Source organism: Crocuta crocuta, unplaced genomic scaffold, assembly GCF_008692635.1.
Source record: "Crocuta crocuta isolate KB4526 unplaced genomic scaffold, BGI_CrCroc_1.0 scaffold26, whole genome shotgun sequence".
Taxonomy (NCBI): Eukaryota; Metazoa; Chordata; class Mammalia; order Carnivora; family Hyaenidae; genus Crocuta; species Crocuta crocuta.
The window spans coordinates 5854780-5867145 of record NW_027532249.1 but is presented as its reverse complement, the minus strand read 5'-3'; the positions used below and the strand labels follow the sequence as shown (position 1 = coordinate 5867145).

The following is a 12366-nucleotide window of genomic DNA, read 5'->3' as shown; positions in this document are numbered from 1 at the left end:
GTTAATGTGATAAATGGAAATATGTTTATGCTTGACGGTTTGACAAACTATTGATAATATATAAATGATAAAGCTTAAAAATAAATCTTGTCGGGGCCGCTGGGTGGCTCAGTTGGTTAAGTGTCTCACTCTTGCTTTCAGTTCACATCATGATGTCACGCATCATGAGATCCAGCCCCACGTCTGGCTCTGCGCTGACAGTGCAGAGCCTGCATGGGATTCTCTCTTTCCCTTGTCCTCTATCCCTACCCCCCCCTCATGCGTGTGCATGCTCTCGCTCTCTCTCTCTCAATAAGTAAACATTAAAAAAATAAATTTTGTCAAGAAACCGAAGTCCATACAGTCCTTGAAGTCTGGCCTTAGTTCTTTTTAGGTATTCAGCTCACCTGCCAGGAACATTGAACAACTCAAGGCATAGTATTTGTATCCCCATTTGACCCTATAGCTCTCTAGGACACTGAAGATAAAGGTGTGGCACCTAAGGACGAGCTATGGGAGGCTGGCAGAAGCCACCCGCCAGACACAGGCATTCTCAGAAGTATGAGGCAGTCACAGCTTTACGACAGGCCTCAAACTGTTTATCCCTCTTCTGCTGACAGGCTGGGTGGCTCCTTGTTTCCTCTCCTTGGATCCTCAATGACTGCAGTGACTGGGTGGCCCACAGAGCACAAGGAAGAGCTCCCGCGTGACTCTGGAGGCCAGGTCTATATGTGGACATGACTTCTGCCACTTTCTTTGGAACATTTGTGCTGGAGCCCTGAAGTGCCATGTAGGCAATCTGCCTCAAGGCTGCAATGCTCTGAGGAAGCCCACACCAGCCCACATGGAGAGGCCACACAGAAAAGTCTTGAGACCACATGAAGGGAGAGAGTGGCCAGCCCCCAGGTGCCCAGGCACCCCCGTCTCAGCTGCCCCAATACCCTTTTCCCAGCTGTCCCAGCACCCCCCACCTCAGCTGCCCAGACCCCCCTCCCCGGCTCCCCCACCTCCAACCCCCATGGCCTGCAACCTTACACATGCACCTGCTCCATCAAGCCCTTCCTGAATCACTCACCCATAGAAACTGGGATAAACATAAGGAATGCTGTTGTTTGAAGGCATAAAGGTCTGCTGTGATTCCTTACACAATAGATACACAACAGCTAACTGGAGGAGAAGTCGCGTATGAAACAATAAAATGAGATAATAAAAATATGAAAACAAAAGAAAGACACATCGATGAGAGTAGCAGTTTCACAGAGAACAGGACGAAAATGGTAAAAATGCCCAAAGGACAAGAACTTTGTGTGGCTTACTTTCAGATCACAATGAAGAGCTTAAGATTTCTTCCAATCTATTCTTTTTGCCAAGCAAACTCAAGAAAAAACTTAGTATCTGAAATCGGTTGAGACCAATATAAAGTAACAGAAAATTGAAACACAATGAATCATTTTGGATAAATGCAAGTATACGATTAACAATAATTCCTACCATAGTTTCCAGAAAGGGTCTCTGCCTGACCTCTTTTAATGAACAGCCAAGACTCACTTGCAATGAGAAACTCCAATTTACATGCAGTTCTTGTCCTAAAAATCTTTCAAGGTTTTCCCTCCGAAGACTGTGAAATCTTATTTACCCTGTCAGTGTGCTTAGCAAAACACTTTCTATTTGGATGACACACTCATAAACCTCAATCTAGTTCTGGTCAGTTTTTCAGAAATTTTAGGGAAAAAAAAAAACAGACATCCACATTAATGAGGTTTTATAAAACCAGGCAAACAAGCAGCTATTGTCCGAAGGTCTGTATAAAACAAAGGACCTTCTGTGATTATGTTCCCACAACAAAGTGCCACTTCCTAATTAAACCTACACAGAAAATAAAGCACTGCCTCAAAAGGCAGTTTTCTTTTCAGTGCCATAGGAAACATTTCCTTTTTTTTACGAGATGTATTGTCTCTTCTAAAGGAACATTACACACTCTGACTCACAAATTTGACCACCTCCCAGTGAAACTTTTTGCCTAGGTTTAAACATTTTCGAGGGAGAATATAAAACATTGATTCATCTTCCTGCTTCTTGGCCAAAAATCCCATGGCAGGTAGCACCCACATCTACCAGTCACCGTAGGGAAAGGACCCACTGAGCAGAAACGTGAGGCGAGAAAAACGAGGGGAGGGAGTAAGAAGACCCTGAACTATCCCAAATCAGGAGGAAACTGTAAGACACCCCCAGCTGGTCTCCCCATAATGCAGAGGAATCCAGTGATAGGAGACCAGGCACAAATGAGGTGAGACAATAACAGAGTGTGGAAGGGACCACAAGTCCTGATTTCCAATGGCAGCTTCAGCACATAGAGCCACTTACCCCTTCGTGGGCCAGTGAACCACTCTGTGCTGCAATGTGCTTACCTCCAAAGAGACCATCTGTATTCCAGGATTTTTGGAGAGAGCAGATAAAATAATATGGATGAGGGAAAAAAGTGCTCTGTAATCTATAACCTATACTTACGTAAGTATGTATACATATATAGAATCCTGTATATATTCATTGTATATGAATATACAATACATAGATTGTACATATACAATGTATACATGTATAGATTTAATATGTATATTAAAGTTCTGTATTATTACAAAATCCATAATATTAAATTCTGTATATTATATACAGATAACACACTACATATAATCTATATACTGCATACAGTTGACCCTTAAATACCCTATTATTGTTTAACCTGCATGAGTCTACTTATACACGGATTTTTTGCAATGCAGTACAATACTGTAAGTGTATTTTCTTTCCTTATGATTTTCGTAATAATATTTTCTTTTTTCTGGCTTATTTGATTGTAAGAATACAGTAGATAATACATACAATATAGGAAAATATGTGTTAATTAACTATTTATGTTATCGATAAGGCTTCCAGTCAACAGAAGGTCAATAGTTGAGTTTTGAGGGTATCAAAAATTATATGTGAATTTTCAACTGTACAGGTGGTCAGTAATCCTAACCCCTACATTGTCCAAGGGTCAACTGTGTAAGTCCTATACATACACAATATGTTTTATACATATATACATGTTCATATGTGAAGTATACGTATAGATTCCTATAGACATACAGGCAATAAATATTCCTTTTAATGGGATAATCAAAATAAAAGATAAATTATAAAATAGTTGTTAGGGAATTGCTCTTAATTTTGTTAGGGCTGCTACTGGCATGGTGCCAAGTCAGGACAAATCTCTTTAGTTTCTGAAGACACAAAAAATATTGTATTAGTACAATATCATAATGACTGCCATTCACCTGGAAACTGCTTGGGAAGCTGAAATCAACATTCCAAAATGTTTAACAACCTCTGAATCTCAGGGTTGGATATATGCACACTTACTGTAATATGCTTTCTATATATTAAAAAATGTCCATAAGAAAAAGGCTCAATAAATAAATAAATCTGAGAGAGATCTGCATAATGCACTTTTTAAAAATTGGAGAGCACGACAAAGATGTTACACTGTATAAAAAAGATGAAGACCTTTCTGAGTACCAATTAGTTTAAGCAATCTTAATTTGGAAATGTAACTAAAAAGCAGTAAAAATTACCTACGGGTCTATAACTATGTAAACATGCCTACTTTTGAAATATGCCTTAAAAACCTAAAACCAACGAACCCTTGGAATTCCTCAAGCCAACTCGGCTCAACCTAAAGCAAAAGAGTTCCAGTCAGGGGCGCCTGGGTGGCTTAGTTGGTTAAGCATCCGACTTTCACTTAGGTCATGATCTCCTGCTTCGTGGGTTCGAGCCCCACATCGGGCTCTGTGCTGACTGCCAGCTCAGAGCCTGGAGCCTATTTCAGAGTCTGTGACTCCCTCTCTCTCTGACCCTCCCCTGCTCACACTCTCTCTCTCTCTCTTAGAAATAAATAAAATTTTTAAAAAATATATTAAAAAAAAAAGAGTTCCCATCAGAGTGAGATCAAACATGACACACTGCATGATAAACGACAGTCTTAACATGGATCTGAAATCTCTATGTGAAATGCCCAGCTATTGGTTTGTCTCTAAACCCACATACTATCACATTTCTGATGGTAAAAATGGCTGTAGTTTTCCCCTTGAAAAAAGAAAATAAACTGAAAAGGTGACGGGAATACCAAGATCTCCTGCAGAAACATTCTCACCATTGAAATAAAAACAGACCAGGCCAAAAGGGGGGCTTCTTTTCTCTTCTGCTTTAGGGGAATTTACAAATATTAAGACATGACAGCATAACTCAAGACATATGGCTGAAAACAGCTGGAAGTGTTACTTCACTTAAATAAATACCATGAACCTAAACATGGGGACCCTCGCATTTTGCTTCTTTATTTACTGTTATTATTCGAAATCAAAAGTTCCTTGTACGTGAATATACACAGTATTACGTTGTCTTCTACTTAAAATCCTGCACATTTTAAAAACTATCCCTTATTTGGGGCACCTGAGCGGCTCAGTCAGTTGAGCAGCTGACTCTTGATTTTGGCTCAGGTCGTGAGATCAAGCCCCGCATTGGGCTCTGTACTGGCAGCGCAGACCCTGCTTAGGATTCTCTCTGTGTCCCTCCCGTCCGGATCTCCCCTACTCACGCATGGCTACACTCTCTTTCTCGCTATTAAAATAAACAAACATTAAAAAAAAAAAAAAAAAACTAAGACTTATTCAAAGAATTATAACTCTTTGCCATTAAATTTCTACAATTCCTATTTCGACCCTGCAGTGCACATTACAACGATTTGTCTCTTTCAGCTTATATTTAACGTGATATTGATGAGTTCTAATGCAAGTGAAATTGAATGGAAATAAATAAGAACGTCATGCAATGGCTTTTCTGGAGAACTCAGATGAGAGATTTTGCCAATAGCCCAAAATACCGGCCATCTCTCTTTTCATTCCTTCCTCTCAGATTTCCTTTTCCTTCCCTTTCCCAGAAATATCGGGACAACCAGGGCCCATATCGTATTTTTCTCCATCCTCCTATGTGGTCTTGAAGCAAAGCAAGAGGATACAGGCGTGGCCAGAGCCATTTATACGTTGCCGTGGCCAGCTCGTACGGAAGGCTCCCTCACAGAAGTAAGGACCATCCATTACTCTTGGCCTCACTGATGGCATGACAGGGCCGGAGCACAGCCAACAGGAGTCACGTGATCTCTTTGGTTTCCTAGCCTTATTTTCTATGTACACCCTTCTGCGATACCTTTGCACGCTGATAACAGCAAGCCAATAACCTCAAAAGGAACTCTGTTCCATCCCTGACCCCCAGCGTTTCTGATAACATGTAGCACACAGCTTGACATGGTACCCCAAACGGCCAAGCGTGCCCCGCCCTCTCACCCAGCTTCTAAGAACACCAAACCACGTGGACACAATGTCACTCATATTCTCACAGATACCTGGGAGTGACGAATGCGACAAGAAAGGGACGACTTCTGTACGTCAATTGAATTCATCTGGTGGAAAACAGTCTGACCAGAATGTGAACATGTCCAGACACAAGCCGGGCTTTCTGGAAGGGCATCGGAAGAGCACACCTCAGCAATCCAGAGACACCCTTCGGTGCTTCTGGCCCAACCTACCTGCCTTAAGTCCAGAGTGATTGTGACCCAGTGATATTCTCTCCCGTTCTGAATACTGGGGCTTTGCCACCAGTTGTTGGTCCCATCGATTGCATGCGATATTGGATGGCGTTCTGCGAAAAGAAAAAATAGAAGTTTTTGACTTCCCAACAGCAAGGCTAGTGGGAATGAATGGGAGTGAAGGTGATCACAATGTTCGTGACTCCTAACAGAAGCCTTCAGCCACCATTTCTAGAGGTGCAGTCTCGAAGGGCATTTCTGAATAGGAGTAACACTTGCCTTTGGGGTTGGCGCTATTGGCGTCGCAGATCCGGCACTGGGCGTTGCGTACCGGTCGGCCGGGAACGTGCTCCACAAGTTTGCAGGACATCTCGGGCCCCCGCTCGCCGCAGGTGGCGTTGGTGCTGATGTGCGCATTGCTAGCAAGATTGAGGATGGCAGGAAACAGCCCTGAAAGTCAGGATTCACCAAGTCAGCTCAGCCACTTGAAATCAAAAGGATGGGATTGGGGCACCTGGGTGGCTTAGTCGGTTAAGCGTCCGACTTTCGCTTAGGTCATGATCTCGCGGTTCGTGGGTTCGAGCCCCGCGTCGGGCTCTGTGCTGACTGCCAGCTCAGAGCCTGGAGCCTGTTTCAGTCTGTGACTCCCTCTCTCTCTGACCCTCCCCTGCTCACGCTGTCTCTCTCTCTCTCTCTCTCTCCTAGAAATAAATAAAACATTAAAAAATTTTTTAAAAAAAGGATAGGATTACTTCATCTCACTTTGCAGGTGAATTAAAAGAGATTTTTCAGTCTGTGTGCTGAGGGAAGGAAGCCTTACACGGAGCAGCATATATGGTGGATTCATTTATATGAAATTCTAGGACAAGAAATACTCATCTCTGAGGAAACAATCAGAACAGGCAGTTGCAGGGGGTGAGGATTGACTGGGAGGCAACACGAGGGAACTTTGTGGGTAATGTTACATTCTATACCCCGATAAAGGCTTGGATTAAACAGACATGCTGTCGTGAAAAACTGCAGAATGCACAAGTCTACAGTTTGGGTAAGTTTGAGTAGTTCACTGTGTGTACACTTTACCTGCAAAACAAAAAAGAATCACATACTGATGTAGGTGCTTAAGAGTTTAGGAGCAGGGGTGCCTGGGTAGCCCAGTCGGTTGAGCATCCAACTGTTGGTTTCTACGATCTCATGGTTTTGTGAGTTCGAGCCCTGAGTTGGGCTCTAGGCACAGACCATGTGGAGCCTGCTACGTGGTGCCTGCTTGGGATTTTCTCTCTCTCCCTCTCTCTCTCTCTCTTCCTCTCACTCTGCTCTCTCCCCCATTCACGTTGTCTCTGTCTCTCTCAAAATAAATAAATAAAACTTATTAAAAAAAGTTTAGGACCAAAGCATACGGATATCTAAACTCACTTTGAAACACATCAAAAAAAAAGCTGGGTTGATGGATAGACATAGAATACAGGTGGGAGAAAGAGTAAAATGCTCATTGTAGGATCTAGGTGGGTGGAGAGAAGTTCATCGTACAATCCTTTGCACATCTCTGATCGAAAATCTTCACAATAAAATGTTGGGAAAATAGGTTTTGAGACAAGTTTCAAATGATCCAAGGCATGTATCTGCCAATGAAATTCAAACACCTTTCACTTAAAAGAAGGGCATTTCTCTGTCCGCCTCGGTCACGCTGCTTCTGCTAGTACACGTGGTCTTTCTGTAATCATCTAGGATTTTCCCCTCCTTCTCCTTTTTCTTTACTGCCTATTTTTGTTGGTGAGTAAGAGGTTAGAACATAATGATCCCGGTTTCGAAATTCTCTTCAATTCAGTGTTAATCTTTGCCTTTGTACATTCCTTTTTGTCTTTGATTTTTATCTCTTAGCAACTTGTCCAAACTATTCAGAAGACAATTTTTGGATGACTGTGGGAAGCAGAACTCCTTTAGGGTCTTTGGAAACTTAGCTTTATCTTGTTAAAAGAAGATAAGAGCAGTGAAGTTTCCATAAAGATCTAGAAACGATGGTGTACAGGACACCGGAGAGGCATTCTACCTAAATGGACACTGTGTACAGAGAGATAGCACTGTGGTTGGGGGTGCTGGTTAGCTAAGGGGCGTTTCTCTAATTTACTCGAGGTTGATCTTCTAAGATCACAGAAGATAATCTCTTCTTTGTAAAGAACAATGAGTCAATGTTTTCTCTGCAATGTTTCTGTTCCAGTGAAATCTGAAAAAGCACAATATAAACTTGGTAATACAGAAGGAATTCATGTCTTCAATTTTTATTGTTTAGGTACTGCCTAATGTTTGCAATGATCTTTTCTAATATAGATATCTTAATCACTGAAATTACAAAATTAAAATGGTTTTTTTTCTTCAGAGTTACTGCATTAAAAAAAAACTTACTATGTATCTATAGTAAAAATAGATGCCACAGAGGCACCTGGGTGGCTCAGGCAGTTGAGTGTCTGGTTTCAGCTCGGGTCATGATCTCGCAGTTCGTGAGTTTGAGCCCTGTGTCTGGCTCTGTGCTGACAGTGAGCCTGGAGCTTGCTTTGAATTCTGGAGCTGGCTTTGAATTCTGTGTCTCCCTTTCTCTCTGCCCCTCCCCTCTCTCTCAAAAATAAATATATAAACTTAAAGATAAATATTTTTGAAAATGCGACATACNTTACAGAATTACCTATTTGTAGTGTTCTACCCCAGGAGAATGACCCTGTTCAAGTCAAGAGGCCCTTAGCCTCTCAACAAAAAAATAGTTACTGAATGTTTGTGTTCCAGATCATGATTCCTAATTGTGAACACAATCCACACCTATAATATTATATACAATATTTAATATATACAATATTTAAAATACTATATATATTTTCACTGTGAACTTAAAGTTGGTTATTTTTATCATAGTCCTTTAAAAGGGATTTCTTCTTTATGAAGAAACAGACAAATCATTACGTGTAATTATGCAGTTCCCTGATGTATTATTTTTATTTACCAGTAGTTAGACACATTTTACGTACAGATCTAGTTCCTAAAGTGACATGTTGTTCTTGCATGTGGTATTCACATGGCAGGAGGTGCTGATAGTGAATTGTTTGGTCTGAGGCAAATACTAATGTTCTCCATCCTTGAGGATCACACCATTCTAGTCATCTGGTTTCAATGTGTCTTATGAGGCAATCATTTAAAATACAATATGGTTTGGGGGCGCCTGGGTGGCTCAGTCAGTTAAGCGTCCGACTCTTGATTGCGGCTCAGGTCGTGATCTCATAGTCATGGGACTGAGCCCCAAGTCGGGCTCCATGTTCAGCATGGAGCCCGCTTCAGATCCTCTCTCCCTTTCTCTCTGTCCCTCTCCCCTGCTCTTTCACTCCCTAAATAAATAAATAAATAAATAAATAAATAAATAAATAAATAAATAAATAAATAATAAGCAGACATTTAAAAAAAGAATAAAGTGCAATAATGGTTTTACACCTTGGTGTTTTAACCCTTCAGCTAAAATGATATTTTTCTGGCTCTATACCGCATGTATGCAAGTAGATCTGCAGTACAAATCAGCTCTATCCATTCTCTTTGCACAGATCAGCCAAGCAAGAAAAAGAAACCAAGGTCATGGGAACTGATTTAGCAATGCAGTTCTCTATCAACAAATACTTCACATGTTAACTTCACAAGGCCTCCCCCTTCTTTGCCCCTCACCTCATTTGCTTCACATCAAGAGAACTCCCTGCTTTCTGCCCTGGGCTCCCTCCCACTCTGGAGAACCTCAATGGCCTTGTGTTACTGGGGGGCAGCTGGGGGTGGTGAGGGCATATGCTCTCTGGACTCAGAAGCTCCTGCTCTGAGTCACTGATGAAAAGAAGCTCAAACCTCATGAACATAACTTAACATAATTTGGTTGAATAATAGCTCATTTATAGTAGTCAACATCAGGTAGTTTTTGGTACTAGATAGGCTTTAATTTTGGTTTATATTTATTTATTTATTTGTGACAGAGACAGCTTGAGCACAGGAGGGCAGAGAGAGAGAGAGAGAGAGAGAGAGAGAATCCCAAGGAGGCTCCATGCTATCAGCACAGAGCCCGATGTGGGGCTCAAACTCACGAAATGGTGAGATTATGATATGAGCTGAAGTCAAGAGTAGGATGCTTGACTGACTGAGCCACCCAGGTGCCCCTCTACTAGATAGGCTTTAAAGAACTTCTACATGTTCTTACCTTGCTGGTATCATAAATACACTTTTAATAAAAAGAAAAATAAATTCCTTCGGTAGCATGGCTGAGTAGAAAACCTTTAAACAGCTAATGTCATAAAAACATCCTGGCTGTCTTTTACTACAACTCAGTCTTTCTTCTCAGATAAACTAGTGTTTGGGAAAAAAAACAAAAAACAAAAACTATTCACTAAACATTATTCCTTACGTGAATACATTTAGTCTCACTTCGTAGTTATAAAATAATTACTGTTCCCTGTTGCATATGACCACATCTGCTAGAAGATGAAAAAAAGGTAGTAATATACACTAGAAAAAGCATGTACTAAAAATAATTTTTTTTAAGGGGCGCCTGGGTGACTCAGTTAGTTAGGCATCCTGACTCTTGATGTCGGCTCAGGTCCTGATCTCAGGGTCGTAGGTTCAGGCCCCGTGCTGGCTTTCATGCTGAGTGTAGAGACTACTTAAAAATAATAATAATAATTTTTTTTTAATCACCTCAGGTTGCTGAATCATTTCAAAGACCACTGAAATATCTCAGTTAAGGGAAACTACCCAAGCTTCAAGTTGGAGGAGGGAAAGGAAATCAAAGAGTGAGAAAGGGCATCGGGATCAAGAATCTAGCAAGAGCAAACGTTTGATTTTATGCATAAAAATCAAAGGCAGGATGGAGGCTACAGCAGTATACATATGTGACAGTTTTCTCATTCTGTAGCTGTGCACTTAATAAATTAGACTATACATTTTTGTTGAAAGACATTATTTAGTCAGTGTTCCTATAATACTAATCTGTATTTTTCCCTCATTCAATGGGACACAAAATGGAATCAGCCCTCTATGCATGTATTTAGCCAGTAGCTAAAGACTTTATAGTGCTAAACTCCATTGAGCATGAAATAAATTCCTTCTCATTCACTAGTAGTTGGTTTTGGGTTGTTTTTTTTTAATTCCCCTTCTTCACAGCCCGAGTACATTTGGTCATCTCAAATGCGTGTTAGGACCTCATCAATCTAGTGGAAATTCTCTTATTAATATGAGGTTAAATAAAACAAAACGCCACAAAGCTGGCATTTTGGCAACAATGCTATTACATATAATTACCCAAGTTTTCATCTGAGATACTTCAAGATAGCTTAATAATTCATCGTTAGAGGTTTCTAGATGTTTTTCTCAGCAGGAAATATTTTTGCTGCCTTTAAATTGGAGTACCAAAAATGTCGATTAGCCCTGAAGCTAACTGCAACATCTTTTTCACCAATATTTCTCAGATGATTCAGGGTCAATGGTTGAGGGTTTTAATGCATTTGTGTATAGGAGAAGCATGAGTTTTTCTAGGGAGGTTTGTTCTCTCTTTTGGAAAAGGAAAACAGTTTTGAGTTCTACAAAATGTTAGTATATGATGTTATACTAATCCATACTCAAAATCAATGTGATATCCTGAAAAGAAAATGATCTGCAATTCTTAGTTAAGGAGTCTGGGGCAATAATTTCAGATCATTTTGTTCCCCAAGACGGAATTATAAATTATGAGAACTGTATGGGGCTGAATAATCAAAGTGGCTTCTGGTGTCAGAAGTTTTTATTTTGCAAAAATAATCAAAGTTACTTATTCAATCATGGAGAAATTTGGAAAAATAGAAACGTAACTTTCTGAACCTAGAAATTTGTGATTTAAAAAAAATTCAAATCCATTTTTTTAAATTTTTTTAAATGTTTTATTTATTTCAGAGAGAGAGAGAGAGACAGTGTGAGCAGGGGAAGGTCAGAGAGAGAGGGAGATACAGAATCCGAAACAGGCTCCAGGCTCTGAGCTAGCTCTCAGCACAGAGCCTGACATGGGGTTCAAACTCATGAACCGTGAGATCATGACCCAAGCCAAAGTCGATGCTTAACTGACTATTCTCCATTTATCCTAATCTCACCCATTTACCCAACTGACATCTATAAATTGATTAGAGAAGGCTAGTATTAAAAATAAAACACTCTGGGGCACTTCCGGTGGCTCAGTGGGTTAAGCGTCCCACTTCGGCTCAGGTCACGATCTTGTGGTTTGTGGGTTTGAGCCCCGCATCGGGCTCCGTGCTGACAGCTCAGAGCCTGGAGCCTGCTTCAGATTCGTCTCCATCTCTCTCTGCCCCTCCACTGCTCATGCTCTGTCTCTCTCTGTCTCTGCTGCTCTCTCAAAAATAAATATTTTTTAAAAATCTAAAAATAAAAAAAGAAACTACCCAGTTTGCCAGCACTCTCTTTGAATCCTGGTAGCTGCCTGGTTGAACAATAAAAACAGCACCTCTAACAACCTCAAATGGCATTATTCAGAGAAAAACTCTAGAAGGATATAATACTATTCCAGGATAATAACATCAAGGTGTTCTAATAACTTAATATTCCAGGCTAATAGTATTAAAGCATTCTAATGACTTGAATTTTAGGAAGATGCATGATTTCATTTGTGGTAATGTATCCACATGAGTCTGAAGAAGCAGGTGAGGATGTCTGATTAAGTTCAATAAACCTTCCAGAGACTCTCAGGATCAAAGCACTATTCTCCCACC

At 40.7% G+C, this 12366-nt stretch overlaps 1 protein-coding gene across 1 annotated transcript in view; it reads right to left on the bottom strand.

Annotated features, from left to right (window-relative positions):
- The window catches only part of LAMA1 (laminin subunit alpha 1), a 177431-nt gene that overhangs the window by 126539 nt on the left and 38526 nt on the right, over window positions 1–12366 (bottom strand). Inside the window, exons 5-7 of the mRNA XM_077778268.1 lie at window positions 6577–6682; window positions 5882–6052; window positions 5603–5715 (exon numbers count right to left, since the gene is read on the bottom strand). Of these exons, the coding sequence (XP_077634394.1) occupies window positions 5603–5715; window positions 5882–6052; window positions 6577–6682 (390 nt within the window). The remainder of the gene's footprint in view (window positions 1–5602; window positions 5716–5881; window positions 6053–6576; window positions 6683–12366) is intronic.